We start from the raw sequence: 22,316 nt of genomic DNA, 5'->3' as shown, positions 1-22,316 counted from the left end.
CGCCGCAGAAGTATTTGTTTGTGTGTTTTAGTTCGGTTTTGTCACTATCAGACTCGTTCACCGCGGCCGCGTTGCTTGCTTGGCTCTATGAAGCGCTCCGTGTCGCGCGCCGAGCCCACGGCGGTAGCTCTTGCAAGAACTGATATTTCTACTTTGGTGCTTTCCTAGCATGGTGTGATTACTCTTTGTTTTGTTGCGCTAGTTTTCTTTACTGTTTTTCTTTAGCGGATTTCCTGCACTACGGCCATGTAACCGTGTTGCTCCATCGCCTCTGTGTGGTACATACGTCGTGCCTTCGGTGTTCGTTCCTGTGCAGACACATATATGCGGCTCACAGAGTGCGGAGCTTATGAAAAATGCGGCGCATTTTTCATTAGTCCAAGCGATTTAGAAACCGCATGTAAGCGATTTGGCGAGCAGCGAAACAAGCGACGGCGACCCGCTTCGCTGCCGCTTTGCTGCCGCTCGGTCACTCGCGCGACGAGGCAAGCCGCATGAAAGCGACGGGAGCACACGACCAAGGCGATGAGCGCTACGTTTTCTAGAAATACCAAAACCGAGCTAAGCGACGAGCGACAGTGAAGGGTGAACCGCGTGTAAGCGATTTAGCGAGCGACGACGACAGCGACGGGAATCGGCGACGAGCGACGGAGATTTCTCACGGTCGGTCGTCGCGTCGCTCGGTTTTTGGTTATCTAGAAAACGTCGCTAATCGCCTTGGTCGCTTGCTCCCGTCGTTTTCATTCGATTTGCCTCGTCGCGCTAGTGACCAAGCGACAGCGAAGTGGGTCGTCGTCGCTTGTCTCGTCGCTCTCGCCGTCGCTCGTCTCGTCCCGTTGCTCGCTAAACTGCTTACATGCGGTTCAGCACACGGTACTCGGCGGCAACAAGGAAACAAAAAAGGCCCGCCCCCGAGATAAACCTTTTTCTCTCTTTTGTTCAACGAAGCTTCTTCAACTATATGAAATTAGCACACACTACCAACGTACGACCGAGTACCCAAGCCAGTCAAACCGCAACCTCAAAGATGGCAAATCGACGGTGGCGCTCCCTGGCAAAATCGAACCTGCAGGCTCAGTGAATACCACCTATACATTAAACAATATTTTAACAGCGTTTTTTTACAACGTTTTTTTACAGCGATTTCTTCTTATTTTTTTGTTTAAGTTTGTGATGATGTTATTATTATACTTATATCAGAAGTACCATTAATGAAACCGGTTTGCTTTCCTTGACGAGTGTGGTTACTATACACCTTTGCTGCAATCTGCTACATGCAAATGTAAGTCTACTAACAAAGTGAACCTTTCAAAGAATGCTGTTTATATTAACCTCTGCGTGCAAAATGTGTAACTTCGTGCCAATCCGTCCAGCAGTTCAATTTAGCAGAACTCAAAGGCTGCCTTAAAATGAAGAAGAATAATCACGTTAGCTGCCCCACATGTTGAAATTTTTTTTTTAATAGTGCAGTCGAATCAAAGGGGTTTGCGAGCCCAATATATTTGTTTAGAAAATTAATGTGAATGGTGCTTAAAACAATTCAGTTCCGTATTATCCGTTAACAAGGTTTGTGTTAATCATTCTTTACTTTCGTGCATTCTTTTTTTTTCGGTTGCACTCAAGTTATCGTTTACCTGTGGTGCAATCAGAGTTTATTCATTTTACAAACGCTTACCGACGTTAGTACTGCGCTACTGAGGAAACAAACGACGGAATGTAAGCTTGGCTAGAAATTACCTACAGGAGAGGGATTTTTTTTTTCACTCGTAGACCTACGCGTCGGCAGGTATTAGGGAGTTACTCTTGGTTGTGCGTCTGCCATTTTTCGGGTTATGAAAACCTCAGTGTGCTGAGAGAGATGATAGTTGAATGGCCCCACCTACATACCATATCGTACGCGAACCGGTAGCCACCGGAAAGCAAGCTGCACACCGAGCACGCAGCTAGCACAGGCGGCCCAATGCGCCGCCGGATGGCCTGAGACTTACGGCGCCATCTGGGGGTGGCTCCGTGAAGCGATGCGCGCGGGGTGTCATTATCTGGTCGCGGTGGAGAGCGGAGTCTCTATACCTAAAGAGCCTTCCTACACCGTGGCCGTGAGATTGTCTTAGAAAGATGGGCGAAATAGTTGAGAACAAAAAGAGGCCAGCCTAAGTTAAATCTCCTGCACACATGTCTCCTATACAAATGACTGTACATAATTTGAGTCGAATTTTCATGGAAATGTTCAGTTGGACGGAGAGTTATAAAAATCATTTCATTTTAGGTTCAAGACGTCCAATCTATTTTCAGAATTTCTTAATTTTGGGTGGGGGCTTGCATGATTCATACCTTTTTGTGCGAACATATTAGTAGGAAAATGTCATGTAAAAAAACAAAAAGAACAAAAAAACACCAGTGACACATGCTATGTTGCCATTACTAAAACCATTGTAATTTTCTGTAAAAATATTTCATGCTCTTAGCGTTTGATTGCGGCTTTACTGAATATAGTTTGTTTCACAATATTTTTAGACACACATATATTAGGAAAACAATTGTCGCTAGCATGTTTCCGAGCGTTTACAGGAAGGAATACACAACAGCATAATGCAACGTTTTCGGGAATGTTTTGTTGCGAGTAAAATAGATTTTCATTCGCAATTTTATCACAACCATAACCAGGTAAACATACATAACCTTCTGAGGAAATAAGAATCCCTCCCATGCTCTTAACTCGGTGACGTTAGAGCACTCCCGAAACATGCCCAGCAGGACACCTGCGGATGATATACAAATTTCCAGGAGCAAGGCGTGTCAAAGAACTTGTAGTGCGAAGAACTCTCACTCTTCTTCAGGGATCTTCCACGGCAGATCAACGATTGAGGACATTCTAAATTTTACGAACGATGTCTCGCAGACATCACCTTGACTTATCTGTATATTTAGCAGAAATCACCTTGACTTATCTGTATATTTAGCCAAGTTATACTGAAATTTGTGCTACAGTCTAAACCAAAATATATAGCTCGATGACAGAAGAAACTACAGAGGTTACAAAATAACTACCGTTGCTTCGAACTGGCTAAGAACAAAGCAAATATACGGAATAAAAAATAGAAGAGAAAATGTCACCTGTATATCACCTGTATAGCCCCAGAAGCCCGTCCCTCGCTACGCCACTGCTGACAAAGTAAGAACGACAAGGCGTCTCTTCCGAACAGCCGACCTCCAGCATTCCCTCCGCCCTTCGCTGCGATTTGACTGCGGGTGCATTCTCGTGGCTCGCGAGATGGAAGCCTTATCGAAGGTTGGAAGCCAGTGCTGTAGGCGGGTTAACTGGAGCTCCTCATTGCCGTTCTCATCTTGCTAGTGATTATAGTTGAAATATTCATGCCTAAGGACTCCAACGTCGCCACAGAGGCCCCGTCAGACATCACAAGGGAATGGACGGACGCGAGCCCAAACATCGAATATCCCGTCACGCAGGTACTGCCATATGACTTTACCCCTTCGGTGTTCATGCTATTTTTGCGCTGACTACTATTTCAATTCGTTTTTTTTTTCTGGATATTTATCAGAATTAATCCTCTAACGAACGAGAAAATGAATTTTGTCGGAGCACTGCCGTGGTTCAGGCGTGGCGCCGTTTGAGTGTCATACGGCTTTTCAAGGAAGCGGTAGAATCTTAAGGACTGACTGGAATCAAGAACGCAAGATTATTGTGAGCCGTGCTTTTATATTTTTGCTATCGCAGTTAACCTTATTGACAAGCGTCGCCGTCAGCCAAAGGCGGCGAAGCGGGGGGAAAAACAACGCGAACCACTCAGCTCGGGGCGTCCCGCCAGGGTCTGGAATGGCGCCGTCGTCACTGGCGAAACTTCAGCGCTGCGGTCTCACACTCTAAGAAATGGCTGCGCGTCCACTTATCCGCAAATCACTCGAAAAGCCAATCTTTGCGATCTACGAAATCAGCTCAGCGTATGATGAGGCGAAACATATATTCGTAAACCTGAAAATGAAGTCAGCACTGTGGCATTACGCAATGCAAGCATGACGCTTTGCATTGCGTAATGCCACAGCGCAGAATTCCTTTTTGGATGTAAACGTATGTTTCGCCTCATCATTCGCTGAGCTCGTTTCGTAGATCGCAGAAATTGGCTCTTTCAATTTTTTGCGGGTAAGTTGAAACGCAGGGATTTGTTAGAGAGGATCAAAGCGTGGCGTATTCGCTTTGACAAACCAAGTGCCCCACAGAACTTCAAGGCTACTTGCCTTTCGAAGCAAAATAATGGGATCATAGCTAGACAAACTGGGTGCTAGCAGAATGCCCGATGGCCTCCAGCCAATTGGTTCGCAAATTCTTACTTGCGGTGGTATTTTCTCGGTATTGCAATTTCGGTTGCAATCATGACGGTTGCCTAATTCACAGAGCAGCGAAGCCGCTTTCACAAAAACCGACATTTTTTTTTAGCATTAGCACGCGATGAATCAGATCAAGCAACATAGTTGACGTGGGATCCTAGGATTAGGCCAGGCTCGCCACGAAAAGAGGCGCTCGCATTTCCCTTCCGAAGGCGCGCACTTTTTACAGTTGTTTGCTGCAAGCTAGGTCGGTTGAAGATATTTTGCTTTAAGCCTTTTAGAGAACGCAAAACGACTCGATTTCATACAAAATATACGAGCTCGAGACGCCACACTCGTTGAGCACGCCGCAGACGCCGGCAGCCACGTTTGTTATTGTTTGAAACCGCGGCAGAAAGGCAATCTCGAGATTGCTTCGAAAACAATAATATCTATATGCCGATTACACGCTTGTTCATTATACTCACTAAAGGTATTTAAGTTAAGTTACTGATTATCACAAAAAAATAGTAACTGGGTAGAGTACTAGATACTCAAATTTGTAATGTAATTGAGTAAAGTACAAAATACTCCTAAAAAGTAACTCGTTACTTTCGAGATACTCTCAAGTTACAATTTTCTCTGTAATTCATTGTCAAGCACAACCGAAGTCAGAAAAAGTTCTTCGATCCTCCCAGCTACTATGGAATCTCGTGAAAATCTCTTAGCTAAACTTTGGCTGCCACTCAGGCTTCTAGGAGGTTCCAAGTAACTACGAATGGAATAAAGATAAAAATGTTTTTCTTTTATACCCTTGCTATGGCGAGGACATAGTCGAGGGCAGCGCGCGGCCCGTTCGCCTTCGGAGGGAGTTTCTACACAGAAGCTTGCCTCCGACTCTCCCCTTGTGTCGGGTGTTCATTTCCGCTTCCCCCGTCAGTGCACTGGCGGTACCGTGTAGTCGGGGGTCGGAGAGTCCAGGCCAGGGGAGAGCGGGCACCACTGTGGTGGGCACCGGCGGTCATTCATGCTACCGAAGGCTACAGCAAGTTTTCGTAGACCGCGTTTCCCCCTCCGCTAAACCCCTCCGCCACCCGGAACTCTACAGCCAAGGCCATCCGCACGCAGGCGCAGTGGCGGTTTCTTCGTAGCGGAAGGTTAGCGGAAGGGGAAACACGTCCTACTAAAACTCGCTAATGCTGCGTACGCCGCGAGCGACGGCCCGCCGGATTGGAGCCTTGTAATCGCATCTTACGAGCCTTGTGTGCGAAAAGAACCTAGTGACACGAACGAGCGGTGTGTGCGACTGCGTCGTGATGCAAAGGCATTTCTGAAGCTGGAAGGCTTCCTTTTATATGCTTTCACTCCATAACATAAAAAAAGATAAACTCCGGTTGACTGTTGACTCTTTCCAGACACTTGTAGAACCCACCCTCTCTCCGATACAAGACAAGTGCCCTCCCTCTGGCTTGTAGCCTTGTACACATATTATGATTTCACCGCGTGCCCTTCAGCTTCGGAATCTCTGTTGCTCTTGGGCTTGGCCACATACAAATTGTAACAAATATGTGCTTTGACGCTTCGCCTAGTGAGAAGACACGACACGCGTCCGATCGGTTTGAGGCTGCGAACCTGCTTCTCCGTGTCACCTTTTTCAGCAGAAGCACGGATGTGCACTGTATTACCTGGCACGAAATGTATCTGCAATGGCAAGGTGCCTAGCCAAAATAACTGGAGTTCAATATTTTCCAAGCTTTCCGTCTCTAAAGAAAATAGAAAAATAGAAAGTAGCTTAAAAGTAACTTTAAATTGAGTACAAGTTACTTGAAAAAAGTATTTAATTTAGAGTACTAAATACTTACGTTCGAAAGTATCTGCAAGATACCAAGTTACTCACAAAAGTATTTAAGATACAGTAACTTGAGTAGAGTATTTAAGTTACGTACAAGTCTGCCCGGTTAATTGTTTCTCATTGATAAAAATTTGTCGATAAAAATATTTTTACGCCAAGGAAAAACAATTGTGGAACAAGCATTTTGCACGTCAATCATCGCTCCAACCAATTAAAGCCAGGAAATGTTGTTACTTAGCTAGCTAAGCACCGGGCGTGGCCTAGACCAGAGCTTCCCTTAAATAAATTTAGCTTAAGAGCGTCGAAATTGCTAAAAAAATATTTTTTTTTCATGGCAGTTTTTACAAAAATTGTGTTCCATTTAGAATTTTCAAAAATGGATTTGTTCTTAAATTTTACTGTTTTTTTCTGTTTTTTTTTTTCAGGCAGTGGAGTAGTCCCCGCGACTGAGAGTACAGAGTGATTTCAGATAATTTCGGCCATCAAAACAGAAACGCAATTTGTTTTGCGAAAAAAAAAGTGTCCTTGCGTAAAAAAGTTAAAAGCACGCTTTTAGAGCGAATTAATTTCTGAGAATTGCGCGAAGTTGGCATTTGGGTCCCACCTCTCCCAAAAAAAATATGTTGTGACGACCGGTCCATAAATATTTACTGATAATCTACGTATAGAAGATTTCACTCAAACCATTTATTGTTAAATGTCAACGTAGTTAATTTCTAGAAAAAATAGCAAACTTGGCACATCCCGAAAATATACCTATATTTTATATTTTTCTCTGCATCTATACATACCAGAACTTTCTAACTTTGCCAGGGCTTTTATCCTGTATCTCGTTAATAACGGTGCAAAAATGGGCTTACTGGGCAGTAAATAAAATTGTGAGAAACGCTCAAATGAGGCCATTTGAATGATAACGATTATTTTTGAGACTCTTAAAACAAACATTTCGATGTTTTTTACTTTTGAACATTTAGGCCAATGATAGGTACTAACAGGATCTGCAAAGAAAAGAAACTTATTGGTGTGGCGGGCACGTAACTCCCACCGCACTCTCAGCTTACACTCTCCAAGAAAGGGTGTTGCCATTACACCCCTCGTCATGCATACGACACCCTAAAACTTGAGGTCAAAGTAACACCCAGTGGCGTCATACTGACAACCCCAACGTTTACCAGAGGCTTGATGACGGTGCGATCTAACATATTAAACAGCTAAAGTACGTATCAAACACTACAAACAAAAAAATAACACAAACACACACAAAGGTTTTGAGTAGGGCCAAGGAAATCCCGATAACTTTTTTTGCACTCAGCCACACTTACGTAAGCTATTTATTTTAATGAGTTGTACAACTCAGCTCCCAAGCCGCTCGTGAAATTTGGCAGCGTTTTTTCAACGTCAGTCCGCTGCAGGCCCAACTAAAGTGTTTGGGTGTCGTATATGTGACAAGGGGTGTAAGAATATACCCTTCTATTTAGCGTGTCCGGGTCAACGAAGTATCAACTGAGGGCGCGCGCGCTACTTCCCGAGTAAAAGCGTAACCCTCATGGGCCGTTCATTCTCGGGGATGTAGTCCTGAGAGGTGGTAGTGAGTTTTCCTATAATTTTCACTAAGCATGATCTTCCTCAGCAGTAACTTGGCATACTGCTCCTCATGTACGCAAATGCGATTCATTTCACTTAGATTTCCATTATCCTTCTCCTTTTTCTGCGAGTGGATCATCAATCTGCTCGTCGAAGGGCGAACGTACTTGCGGCTCGTCATTTGACGATCGTAGTGGGACGTGGATCGACCCACCCAAAATTGCGAACGATTCCCTCAAGCTCTCTCCTGTTGCACAACATGCCCTAGCGCAAACAAGATACGGTGTCGGCGTGCTGCTTACGGCTCCAACGCTAAAAGCCGAGCTAGAGGCGACGCTATAAAGCTCAGTGAGGACGGCGATCTTACAATTATCTGAATATCATTTCAGACATCAGGGTCCTTAATCTGCGCGGCTGGAAAAAGAGACTGGGACATAGTCGCCTGCTTTGATTGGTAGGCGGTACGCCGCTGACCGTTCGCAGCATGCGGTGATGTCCTGGTCCCTGTGTCCCTCCGTGAAGATTAGGGTCCATGTGTCATTTTTAACTTGCTCGTATTACGTCATTATGGCGCAACTGTTGGAGCGATACCTGACGCTCTGGCTCTGGTCATCAGGTGCAATCTATGACGCCATCTTTCTAAGAAAACGAACATTTTATATTAGTTACCTATTGTCATGTATTTGTTGAACTGAGAAGTCAGAGCTCCCTGGAAAACGGATATGATTTTTTTTACGCTAGTACTTAAAAGCGGACGACCAAACGAATATGCCTTGATTATATCATAAAAAATCTGGAATCCTAATAGTCATACCGGATATAAACCATGACTTCGGAAAGACATTTCAAACGTTTTTGCCTGTTATAGGCTCCAGCATTCGTCGAACTGTGGCTGCTTCTGCCGGGGCTCAAACTCATCACCTTGCAATCCATAGAAACTTTTGTCCTAAAACACGGAAAAGGTTGTTTTTTTTAGGTGGGAGCGAAGGGGGAGTCAGGTCAGGCCCAAGAAAACCTGACTAACCGTTTATTTTCACTCAGTTAAAGGCCGGCCCGCAAGCAGAGAGGAGGAAGCCGACCCTCACTTTCCTTCTCGAAACTGTGCATGGAGGAAATCGCCTCTCGTTTCCTCCTCGCCATTTTCCGATTTTTTTTTTTTTTTTTTTTGGAAGGCTGCTTGTTTTTTTTGTTTTTTTTTTGACAAGTTTTGGGTGGAGGAAATGAAAGGTTCAAGGATTTGAAAAGGTTATCCAGAAGCCAGCCGGCACACCTGCGACAAGGAGCTAAACCAACCGAGTAGCTGTTTTGAGCGAGCTTGGCACTTGCTAGGGTGCCTTCATGTGCGCTTCGCATAGAGTGATGCCAACTGCCTGTTTCCCTTTCCTCCACCGCCATTTTGTTCCTCATTGTTTCCCCGTGCGTTTCCCGTGCGCCGGAAAGTGGCCTTTGTGTCAATCGGTCGCCCCATCCGAGGGGGGAATTGGTAATCCTCCCTCCGTGGGTTCCACAACGCCGCACCGAACTTGTGAGATAAGGTGCTTGTTTCGGGGAGGGTTATAAGCCACACGGATTATCGCCGAGACCAAAATGGCTGCTGGTTTGTCGGCGAGTGGTATTACAAAGGGTGGCACCACCCTAGCAAAGCGCACATGAAGGCTCCCTAGCACTTGCTCTTCCCAACGAGTTGCATTGGCTCTTTTTTAGCATTGGTTTGGAGGACGATTTTTGCTTTGTTGTGAGAGCACTAATACCTTTTTCTGCTCAAAGAAGTAGTCATTGATGTATCAATTTTAATATAAATATCTGATTTGGCATCTTTCGTTCTTTAGCCGGATTCATGGCGACAACGGGAAGTACGAGCGGCGTTTTCCGTATATCACGGATGGCGCTTCATAGACGAGTGGTTCTGAATCATTATGGTTCGTAAACCGGCAGAGTTGACGGAGGATCCCATCCGTCACCTAGGTCTAGCACTTTTCGGTGTAGAGCGTTTTGCTGTAGAGCATTTCGGTGCGGACTTTTTGGTCCACAGACGTTTCAGTGTACGGACTTTTTGCTGCAAAGACTTTTCGGTGTGGGACTTTTCGGTGCCCGGATATTTCGGTGCACGGACATTTTGATGCATGGACATTTGACGCTATGGCTTGCTCGCCGGCATCTCTTTTCCAACGTACGCAGACATGCTTCACATCGTGTTTGCGCGTTGAGTTGATAGAGGTAGTCTCCTCTATAAGGTTTTGGCTTTATTATTGGTCCTGCGTGTAGGAAAGGACCCAAACACCAAGACGTTTGAAGTTGTTTGTGTGTTCAGAACAATTTTGAATATCTTCAAATGCGCCTCCTCCGCGTAATCGCATAGCTCCGATTGTTAATAATAAATTGTGATGACCTCGCACGACAAAAAACAAAACAATGTAATTATTACTTGTAACTCATTAGGGAATAAAGTAGGCGTGCGCGGGTACAAAATAAGTATAATCAAATCAAATATTGATTTGAAACAAGTAAACAAGCCGAATTTGGTGAATGCTAAATCCATTTTATTTGGTATCAAATGTTTGCTCATTCTCGTACGAAAAAAAAAAACAGTGACCACAGATCATACACAGCGTATGATCTGTGATCAACGTCTCCTTCCATGCCGAAATGATGTCGCCGGACGTAAAGAACTGCCTTAAAATCGTGCTTATACAGGGCGATTTTTTTTAACGACTAGGCATTTTTCTCAGAAAGACGTCAGAGTTACGCGATTGCGGTTTGTGCCCTATCTGTAGTCATCAAAAACACAAAATCATTCATTTTTAAAGAGATGCAACCCACGTGAAGTAGTTCACGGCGTCCTAAAAGGCTTAATTTGGACGCGAATTGTGGTACCGCAATCGTTTCGGCCGCCGCGCTCCAAGCCCCTTCTACAGTGGCGTTGTCACAGCGATGCGCATAATTTGTCGCTCTGGCTTCATGGCGTAAGGCTGTGCCACGCGGAGATGAAGGCCACATGAAATCAGAACTATATTTTCGTGACCAAATTAAAAGGACGCCGTATCAGGACGCCATATAATAGTGTACGCGCGTTACATCTTTTTAAGAATGGACGGTTTGGTGGCTTTCGATTATGGCCAACAACTTTCTAAATACACGATGCCGTTTTCTTTTCTAATTAAAATGTTAATTAGCGAATTTTAGGCAATCGGTTGGTTTTAGTTGCGTTCTTTCTTGAACCTAATCCTCGCCTGGCCGTATAGCTCACCTACACAAACCGCAATGGCGCTAATTTTCACTGGACAATTTGGTGGCTTTCGATTATGCCCAACACCTTTATAAATCAACTATCCCGTTTTCTTTTGTAATTAAAAAGTATATTAACAAATGTTATGTAATCAGTTGGTTTTTGTTGCGTTCTTTCTTGAACCCAATCTTCGCCTGGACGTATAGCTCACATCCGCAAAACGTTAATTTGCAGGTTTTTTTCTAATATCTAGAAGGTGAAAAAAAACACACACACAAAAAAAACGTTATATATAAAACAGAGGGCAGTTCTTTTCTGATATAAATAAAACATAGGGCACGCGTCTTGCATGCATCTCTTTTTTTTCCGGCCTATAAAAAGAAATTCCGGGACATTCAAAATTGAATTTATGATGGGGCGGGCGCTTTAACACGGGGTATTTTGTCATGTTTCATAAGGTTTATTACTAGTCAGAAGGAAGCCACGCAAGCCATATCACGTTGCAAACAGCTAATTCGAGTGTTTCTCAAGGAGCTCTAGAACGTTCCAATTGACATTTCGGTTATTAATACATTTAAAAAAGTCAGGTGCTTACTCCTAAATATTTAATTTATTAAGCATAATTAAAAATACTGCAACTCTCGCAAGACGTCTGCGCAAAATATAAAGTTGGTTTCGTTGGCGTAAAGTGGCTGCGCTCTAATTTTGAGTTACAGAGATTTGTAAGCGTCATTTATTTTTCTGCTTGGTCTTTAAATATTCGTGAAAAGCATTCGCGGCCTTACCTGTCAAGCCGCGGAAGCGGACAGCGCGGCCTCCTCGGCGAATTGTTCCCTCATCGAAGACGACAATGAATAAAAGGTACGATCAAAATCTTAATACCTGAAGAAAGCGCAAGTTTAAAATAATTCTAAGAGTGTGAGTTGATTTTATTTCTTCTATATTCAAATTTCAACACTCGTCGCAGGCAGCATGAAAGGAAGCACTGCACTCTTGGCGCAAACCAGTGTCCACTCAACGGTCCTACACTCAAACACGCATCACCACCCGACCTGTTTGAAAAATGAATAATTTCCGGTACTTTTGGTAGAAAAGGCGAATTTTCTACTGAGCGTGATATTTTGTGGACCCAAAAGTCCTGTAGCCGAGATCGGTAGTTCATGGCTTCAGGAAGGCGAAGAACGACGGATGCATTATTTCCCGCGGAAGTACTGTTTTGACGTTGAATTCCACATAAAATTGCATTTTCACAAATTGGTGGCACGATACCGAACACCGAACTTGCTTGATGACTTTTCCTTTAGAGACAACATAGCCAGACATAATCTACAGATATTGCAGAATTTATTTTAATCGGCGTACAGAGCGAAAGACAAGTATTGACATAAAGAACACAATAGAGCTCTGCATTTCTACTGCATTTCTTTCTGTACTTGTGGACAGTTAGTCCGCATGGCTATATTAAAAAAATTGACATATCGTTTAAGCCTACCCCTTTTTATAGTTTTTTTCATAAATTAATTATGAATCGTGGTGAATCCCGGCTTGGTTCGGGTAAAGATCTCGCGCGTGTTCAAGGACACATTTCGGCATGATTTCCCGCTTGGTGACGACGTTGAGCTGGCCGCTCTTCCGCTTCCTTTCTAAGGAGGCGGGGAACGCCAGACCCCTAAATTAGCGAAGCAGCCCCAAAACTTGCGGTAGTACACCTTCCCAACTCCTGGGTTTTTTTGGGGATGGTCGCTGGCCTTCGCCCACCCTGACAGAGCCCCGAACAATTATGATGCAAGGGGTGCAGAGGCCATCTGGGCATTCCATTCCTTAATCAGCGAACAAATGGGAACAGAAGAGAATGAAAACTTCGTAATACTTGCTGTCTTTTCATAAATGGCATAATATGCCAGTATTGCTAGTTGCACTATTTTACGCGAAGAAAGTTGTGATTTTGCGGTTCAATCTCCGTGTTTCCGATTCTCTTTGCTGATTCGCAAGATATTTGGCGGTTGTCGAGTTTTCAGTTACATTTGTAGACAGAAACTAAATGCACGTTTGGCCACGAAGAAATTTTTTTCAAAGGCTGAAGATAGATGAAATGTACCATAAACCGTTTCACTTTTTATGGAAGTTTGTTTTTACTCTTCTTAGTAGCTTCAACGAGGCGGCCGTCACTCTAGAAAACACCTGTAGTACGAACCTATATATTATGCCCCAGAAATGGCCAGATTGAATCCCTTTGACTGCAATATCTTTGACTTGTATTTACTCATAAATATTACCTTAAAAAGAATAGTGATACAATCACTCCTCAGTGTGCCGTTCTTAGAACGACCAATTTTCAACTCTCTGGCTAGAGCTCAAAGTTCAGATACAAATACCCACCCTTTTTGCTTCTGCTGTGATGTTCAACTTCCGTTCAATCGAGATAAATATGCGGTGTTGTGGCGTATGTGACCGCATGCGGAAGTATCTGAATGTAAAATAACTTGTTGTTGGGCTAGTTGGTGTTGACTATCCGCAGCTGCAGAAAAAAAGTATAAAAAAGGAGAAAAGCGAGCCAGCCCGAACACTTCCGAGCTCATATCCAGCCTGCCTAACTAATCCCTGATGTTCGGGATTGACGCAGAGAACCTTGAAGGGTTACAGAGATTTTGTCGGGGGGCCGGTAAGCCCATTAGCATTCGTGCGAGAAGGCCGTAAAAAGCGAGGGGGAAAATGGAGGAGGAAAAGGGAGGAGGAAAAAAAGGAAGGAGGGGTAATTTTCTGTCATGCTGAAGAAAACTTTGAGCGCCCGCCTTTAAGTTAATTAAAAAATGCAACATATCTATATGACACGGCAGATTAATTTGTTTTTATTTTGTCCTTGCGCATCTGGACTGGCTACTTTCTTAAAAATGCCTTCATGACTACTTACCCTCAAAACACACAGAGTGCAAATCTCTGTGATCTACGAAATGAGCTGAGCGAATGTTGACACCAAGCATCTGTTTAGACCTCAAAATTAAGCGTGAAGTTTGGCATTACGCAATGCAAGCACTAGGCTTTTCATTGCGCAACGTCACAGCGCAGACATCATTTTTAGTTCTAAACGGGTATCGTTCGCTAAGCTGATTTCGTTGATCGCAGAGATTGGCTCTTTGAGTTTTTTGCAGTTAAGTAGAGGTGCAGGCATTTTTTATAGTGTATGCGCGCTTGCAAGCAGGTTATCCGTACACATATGTGTCTCTGCTGCTGTGGGCCTGCTCGCGAAATTGCAAGTATTATCAAGTTCCATAAGTTTACACAACCGCTGCAAGTGGATTCCAATTGTCTAGAGAAGAAATACAGATAATTTCTGTGCAGTATGTTATCAGCGAAATGTCTGACGATTTTGCTTTTCAGCGGACTGACGCAAACTGATTCGCGCCTAAGAGAGACATGCTTCATAGGCAGCAATTATCTCAAATATGCATTCAACGAGTCTCCTTTATGGAAATACTGGTTTATCTTGAAATGACAAAGGTAGCAGTAAAATGGAGGACACGAATAAGTCACGCGCAAAATAAGCGCCATTAAATTACGAAAAAAAAATAGGATTAACTTAAACAGGCTCCAAGAAAATTTGTAAGACGAGTGTGGATGTTTTATTTTTATTTTTGTCGCTGAAGGCAGTACAGTTAAACGACGTCGAAATAAATGTCACATGGGAATTTGTCTCGCGACAGTCCCATAACGTTTACTGAAGAAGCTATGGGTACAGCGCTCACCAAGGCTACACAAAATAGTCGAGCGAATCGTGCCTTATTTAATGGCAGGGCTATTCTAGCGGAGTCCTGACGACGGGCTTAATACGTAGCAACCAATCAAAACAGCCCAATGGGGAAGGCTAGTTATACTCCAGACTGAGATCGAGGCTGGACCTAGGACAACTTATAACTTCTGACGCCAAGGCGATCTACTTGTGCCTCCACACTCACGCAACAAAACGGTGCCGAAGTCTATATACTTCGTGTAACATCAACAATTGGTGTTTTCATGGGTAGCTGTCAAAATGGTCGGTTATGGGAGCATTAGAAACACGGGGCGCTGTTCATTATGCTTAAAAGGGAACACCATGCCATCACATTATCATTGCCAATTTGCGACGGCGTGTCTTTGCCAAAACAAAGATAAAGATTATCGTATTGTTGCGATTATGGTTCCTCCCGTGTTGCGTTCGACGATTCTGTCGGCTCATGGAGCCCTTTCACTGCACTCGCTGCAGAGCGTTAAGAAGATGTTAGAGACACGTTCGCCACGGCCGACGTTTTTTAAGCGGTCGAGGACTAAGGAAACATAAAATTTCCTTTGATTCACCTTCATAATTATGATTATTCGAGAAGAGCTCTATGAAGTGATTTCTCGACATTTTAATTATTCTCAGGTATCTAAAACTCGGAGCACCGCAGTTGACATGGAACGGGGCGCACAGTTGTGACGGAAACATTTCTCTGAACGGCGGCTTGGAGAATGATTACTGAAATTGGCGTGTCTAAACGAAATTATAGCAGTTACTTATATTTTACGCTCGTAGCTGTAAAATATTTCTTATTTTTTTCTTGAGCAGCATCTACTATGATAAAGTTGGTGCAGCTAGTAGTTTAATAACCATTGGTTCAAACACACTGTCGCCTCTACCAATAAATTTGAAGCTTGCACGTGACAATCGGATAAATTGCGGCAAAATTGTTCTTTACCAATTTGAACGATACTGGAGGGCTGTAGGCTGGTAGCCGTTTATACGTGCGCTTAATGAGGGTAAAAAAAAAGAGCCAAGAGTGATTTGTCACAAAGTGATGTGAGATGTGAGGGTTCTGTGCCGTGCTCTCAAAAATGCTCTGTTAAATTACTGCTCTCATACTTAATTGAATTGTTAATCCAGTCATCTATGTCCTTACGAATATGTTTACGAGGAGCACAATAAAAAGTGTCGTTTCCTTAAAATGCCGATAGAAATATTTTAGGCGATTGCAGCCGAAATAAGATTTCAGAACAAAGTTGGTTACTGAGCCTTTTTGATTAATGTGGCTGTCTCTCGGAAAACTAAAGAATATGCTTTTTATGAATATGTTTTTTTTAATATTGCTCTCATCCTAAAGGTAATAGCAGTGCGTGAATTCTAAAAAAATAACTGCAGAAAAAATTGATAAGACTACCAGACGATATTATTATATCCTGACAAAAGAATGCAGAGGACGGTTCCGGTACTGATAAATCAGTCCCGTGTTCAAGATGTGACATGTGCGAAAAACCGCTATTTAAGCAGCCCTTTGTTAATTCCCAACATCACTCATCGAGGAACATCTTGACGTTCGTCATGGCCGGTTCTATGGTTTTCTTGGCAATCTGTGCCTTTGCCTTCGTGTCATCCGCAAGTGCATCTGACGAGCTCTCAGTCGTCAAGGTGGACCAATGCACGGGTGAGTGGTGCTGCTCTTGCCTCGATGTTTGCAGGGAGAAAGACAGTTCGACTACGCAAACATAAGGATATTGTCATGAAACACAGGCTTCAAAAAAATTAGTAACTTGAAATTAAAGCAAAATAAAGGGGCTTTTGTGACAGCAACCTTAGCATTCGCGTTCTCTGAGTACAGTTTAAATCACTAAGCGCTTTTATATAAGTTTTAGAAGTATTTTTCTATGAAAGGTGTTAAATGTGTCAACCAGACAATGCAATTTCCAATAAGTTTAATGCGATTGTTTCAACACTGTCGTAAATTAATTTTCCATGTAAAAAAATCTAGAAATGCATTTAGAGTTTTTCTTTTTTAGTCGATTTTTATACGGTTCAGACATAACCACAGAGGTATACGATCAATGGCCGAACGAAGTTTGGCAGTATATTTCAGTCACCCAGACATAAATATTTAGGAATTGTCGTATTTCCCATCACTAAAGGTAAAAAGAGAAAATCTCGTTATTTTTAGCACGCACACCAATCGTCTCCACAACGTTCTATGAACCATCGCATATTGCATTTAAATATTTCCCTTTGCGAAAATGTAATCTCGCAAATAAGAGGAACTCCATACTCTGTGATATATTTAATCTTGCTTTGTTTAAAAAGATATGCGCTTCAAGAATGCTTATCTTTTACCTGAATTACAGATGGGTCGACGAAGAATGTGAAGGAAGTTCGATTGACTCACTGCGAATCCCTTCCCTGCAATGTCAAATTGGCCGACAAGCCTCGCTTTGAAGTCGACTTCATCGCAGGTGAGGACAAAGTAGCTACATATCTGGTACTCTAGCATATACAGCCTCACGTAGCGTGCAGAGTATTGGTTTTGTAGAATGCTGTATTCTTCTCAATTTTATAATAATAAGTATGTTACATTTTATTTTTAATCCATCGTGGTTTCTTTTAGTCCATTCCTAACTGCTAATGACGGAGAGTATGGGTGGTGGGATTGATGGGAGGGAGGTATTGATGTGGCACAAAGATAGGATGGTTATCGCTTCAGGGTAGGAGGAAGTGTCGATCGGGGGCAGTTTAGGAAGAACACAACCTAGGTTGCGTATTTTCAACTGCAGCAGTCGCATTATGAACCGACAATTCACAGGGTAAAACACTCCGGTCGTTTTTTTCGGACACACACGGCCTGTTATGTGCCCATGCACTGCTAGCGAGAATATTATAATAGCACCAAAAGAAATCTATATCGTCCACATTATGATTCCTTTTAGCAGATGAGGTGTTTGATAAAATAAGGCATTCAAACACGGATACATGGCTCTCTAAGGGCTCAAGAAATGAAAAATTCAAGAGTAATATATAAGCTTTATTGTATTTCAGCATTGATGCGAATTTGCAGCCCGAAAAATCATTCTATCGTGATGCCTTCACATTGTATACAGTAAAGGTCCTGGTTGTATTCCGCAGTTCTTGGTAAACATTCACGGGGTAATTGAGTGATATCTACGGGAAAAATAAAGAAATAAAGGTGTGATCCGGTATATAAATTGTATGGAAAGTATGAGAACCCTAGGATCAGCAATTTTTGTTATGCCTCATTAAATGTGGAGGCGTATTCCTCAATAGCGGATTTTTAATGTCTCCCTATTCCATGCACCAATACATTAAAAAGATTGGGACCAAAATGAAACCAAGCCGCATAGAATGACACCTTTCAGGGCATTTATAGACTATTTCAATTGAAGACAATAAAAATGATATGAACGCATATAGTAATAAAACAGAAAATTTTGTGTGAAAAATGCATTGCTGCGTCAGTAGCAACGAAATCACAGTGAGGTGTAGTATGGTGATGCAGCCAACCAAATACTCGAAAACGAATTACTTGAAAAATCGTTGTATTATAAGCAAATATATGCTTTACACTTGAAAAATGTTGCGCTGGGACATCTGTCAAACTTAAAACAGGTTAGACGAACGCATAAGATGTCTGGCGTTTTGAAATATTTTTGCGCCATTGTGGCTTTAGCCTCACCTGTTTCGCCCTGCCCTATCTTTTGTCCTTATGGCATCGGCGTAAACATGGCCTTTTCGTCAAGACCCAAATAGCGGTTCTTGACAGAGGAACTTAGATGTAGTAACTCTAATATGAAAGTTTTCACGTTTTCAGCAGGTGGACACAGGTTGGTAATGTTAACCTTTCCTCTCCTCCTGTAGAGAGGGACTCCGATGTGATGCGTCTCAAGGTTCAAGGCCAGATTGGACAACTGAAGCCGGAGAATTTCCCTGGCTTCAAGAGCGACGCGTGTAGCCAGATGGGTGTTGATTGCCCACTTGTGGCCGGCAAGCAGTACACAGCCAAGTCACAGCTCACGATGTCACCTACATTCCCGCCGGTAGGTTTATCCACAGGTCTTTTACTTTGACGCTTTCTTTGATATATGTAGAGTTTCCTTTTTAAGTCCGCAGTCTTCAGACTCAACAGGGATACTCTACAGCCCTAAAGTTCGCAGCTTTCCAGACACAGTAGTTTCCGTTCAAAAAACTAAAAGACGATGAGAAGTATGAATCTGCGGAATGCGGACCACACAATGCCCATTTATGCGAGGTACAGTTTTATTTTTTAAAAGGAGGCGGACTGTTTAGTGTAGATATTTTACCTTGAATATCTACGTTTTGAAAAGACAAGGGGAGTGAAACAAGCACTCATTTTTTACAAAATCCGTAAACTCCTGCAATGAAGATTGGGAAGAATATTAAACAAAAGAAAGGGCAATAAAAAAATTATATGAATGAAAATTATTGATATCAAAGCCAATAAGTTGAATTCTAGAATGTAAACCAATAAGCGAGCTTATAGGCACTTTATTTTTATTCACGTAGAGCTGGGCATCAGACGATAGAACATTATGTTAGCACCCTCTGTTGGAGTAAACAGTGTGAATGTTTTCAAAGTGGAGTCATGCACGGGACCCAGATGATGTCACCGTTGCTCCTACCATTCTTAGAGTGAATTGGTGAATTTGACAGCCAAGCCAACAAACGCTGAACCACAATAAATAACATAATAACTAAATTACTAATCGCTGTATAAATTAAGGTAGTACATTAGATCCGCTGAAATCTGTTCTACACGTCGTCATTTATTAACGTTTACATCTGGAAAGAGAAAAGGGGATGTGGAAACACTGAAAATTAATAACGTTTTCTTCGCTTCGATTTTCAGACTCAAGCAAAGGCCATTTTCACAGGTGTGGATGCTGCAGGAGAGCTCTTCTGCTTTACCGTACCTGTAGAGCTGAAGCAGTAGACTCATGCATCTGACTCGAGAAATAAATAAATTTGACTAATGTTGAAGCTGGTGTCGTGATTATAGTTTTGTTTAGCGAAATCCGGATGGAACCAAGCCTCCAAAATTCACTGAAGAAGAAACTTCACTAAACACATTACCATAAGAAGCGTCTAAATTGGTTGTGCCTGTTCATCCCTGCATCTTTAAAAATGGGAAGGTTTATGAAAGCATTAACTTCGAAAACACTCGTGGCGAAGGAAATGTAGGCTAAAAAATATGCAAGGCGACTCTACAATAGTATGATAATTTTAAGTTGCCATCGAATATTATAATGCGTATATGACTTTCCCTTGATTAAGCTGGTCATCGTGGCACTTTAAAGTTGAAGGGCTACAAAGAGACCGAATTAAAGCTCAAACTTTCCTGGCGAAAATTGTTATATAAATCTGTCCGATTTGAGGACCTTCAATAACATAAAATAACTTATAAGCAGGTTATATAATTTACACGGTTTCTATGCTTACTGGACAGATCATTAATAAAATAGTATATTTTCTTCAATAGTGTGGCTATTTAAAAGGCGCATAGAATGTGATTATTACATAACAAAAAGATAAAAGACGTTTACAAATATATTTAAAGCGAAATGAGAGAGCGGCTAGCTAGGAGAAGGAAGGAAGGGTACGGCATGGAGGATACAGCCCTCCTCCTCCGTACCCTCTCCTCCTCCCCTCCTCCTCGACAACAAATCAAATTCCTGCTAAATTTAGTTGATTGCATTGGTGCTGAGGTCACGTGACATCAATTTTCCCGCTAGATCTAGAGTAGGAACTGAGTTTGTCCGCTTAATCTAGCGAATAATCTGAATTTCCCCGATAAATTTAGCAGGGAAATTGAATTGGTGTTGAGGTAACGCGACGTGTATTTCCTCACTAAATTTAGCGCGGTTTCGCCGACGCTGAGGCCGAGGCCGACGCAGACGCCGACACCGACGCTGCGAAACCAGGAAACGGGCGTCTAAGAACTGCACTCGAAAAAATGTGCTGAAGAACCCAATAAATCAGTCATAAGAGCTAGTTTTGTTAAAGAATATCTGCAGTCTCTCATTTGCGTTTGTAAAATCGATCCACGGGGCACTCACAAGCTTTCCGCGCGTAGCCGTTATTATTGGTTATCGCTATTTCACTGTTATTTTTTAATTTAGATATTATTGCCTCGAATTTACATGTCTTCAGGCTGTCAATGTTTAGTATGGTCAGTCAGAATAATTATGAACCTTGAAAACTTTATTAATTTTATATTATTAATTGATATTGAGAAGTGAGAGCGCGTGGTCCAACTAATTTTGACATTCGCGTGCTGCTCACAGAATAAAGGACTTGTAAGAGGATTTCCTGTTAACTTCAAAAAAGCTCATTCCATAGACACAACCCGTGACCAAGCAGTGTTGAATTGCGTGTTACACAGAAATCCTCCGAGAGTTTTTTGTCATTCACAATATGTAGAATTTATGGTCCGTTACAAGAGTAAACATGTTGGCATTTCTACAGATTTCATAAGAATAGCTGGCGTGCTTAATGCGGTGTTTTTTTTGCAACACGTTTCATGCTACCGTTCTTTACATGTAACAATAGTTAGTGAATAAAGTATTCACGATATATTTACCGACATTTACTATTGAAACCGACTGGGTCATATAGGGGGCTGTGAGGGGTCGCTACCCTGTGGAACCAACTCTCACCCAGCAGTTAGCGCCAACACGCGGCAACATTCTGTCCTAATTTCGGCAAACAACTTTCATGTCAATATTGCTTTAATGAAATATAACATTTGGTACATTTTACAGTAATTTTATCTTGGTTTATTTCGAATGACTCCTTACATTGTATTACACACCACAATTTATGTACTTCAATGTGAAGCAATCTCAAAGGAGCTTCATATATCGCTGCCCATTCGGACGCCTATTTCGCGCGGTAAAATTCCGTCGACACTATTTCCTCTATTATACTCCTTTAAATCTTAAGCTGACAGTGTGGCGGGAGCTAAGCTCCGGCCCGACTAATCAATTGCATGCCTTTTCTCCCCTCACCTAGCTCTCTGCTCGCGGTTTTGGACGTGAGTGTGATCACACGACGAAAGACAGATACGACTGGTCCATCGATCACCTAGTTTTCTTCCGCATTGTAAGCTTTAAGGTGGACGAAGTATAGAGGAGTCTGTTTGCTGAGAAACGCTGGACTATCCGACTTTCAAAGTCGATGGAACACCGTTTGCGTGCCACTGTGAAGTTGACACGCATATAGCCTTCTCTAAAAACGTTTCCTAAATATATTTACATTCAAACGTAGGTATATGTGTGGGGTGCCGGCGTGTGAATTCTTAATGGAGTTTAGAAAAAAAAGTAAACAAAGAACGTTTTGATTATTTTTCTGTTGTTTTAAAACATGTTTATTTGTACATTCGATTGATGTCGCCTATAATTTCTACGAACGTGTGTTGCATACAATATATTAATCAGTGCTCCCGACATTTATATAAAAAAGGGCTCCCTCTAAGATATCTGTCTCGTTATATAATAATGTCTCTTTTCAGTGACTAAAAACAA

At 42.5% G+C, this 22,316-nt stretch overlaps 1 protein-coding gene across 1 annotated transcript; it reads left to right on the top strand.

Annotated features, from left to right (window-relative positions):
- The first annotated feature begins 16,224 nt into the window (after window positions 1–16,224).
- On the top strand, window positions 16,225–19,773 carry LOC115310411 (putative protein heh-1). The gene is made up of 4 exons (XM_029968777.2): window positions 16,225–16,420; window positions 17,109–17,216; window positions 18,634–18,812; window positions 19,643–19,773. Exons 1-4 carry the CDS (start codon window positions 16,240–16,242, stop codon window positions 19,724–19,726), a joined length of 552 nt encoding a protein of 183 aa, XP_029824637.2. The 5' UTR covers window positions 16,225–16,239; the 3' UTR covers window positions 19,727–19,773.
- The last annotated feature ends 2,543 nt before the right edge of the window (window positions 19,774–22,316 follow it).

Source organism: Ixodes scapularis, unplaced genomic scaffold, assembly GCF_016920785.2.
Source record: "Ixodes scapularis isolate PalLabHiFi unplaced genomic scaffold, ASM1692078v2 PGA_scaffold0__279_contigs__length_252992795, whole genome shotgun sequence".
NCBI classification, from domain to species: domain Eukaryota; kingdom Metazoa; phylum Arthropoda; class Arachnida; order Ixodida; family Ixodidae; genus Ixodes; species Ixodes scapularis.
This window is presented reverse-complemented; position numbering and strand designations above follow the sequence as displayed.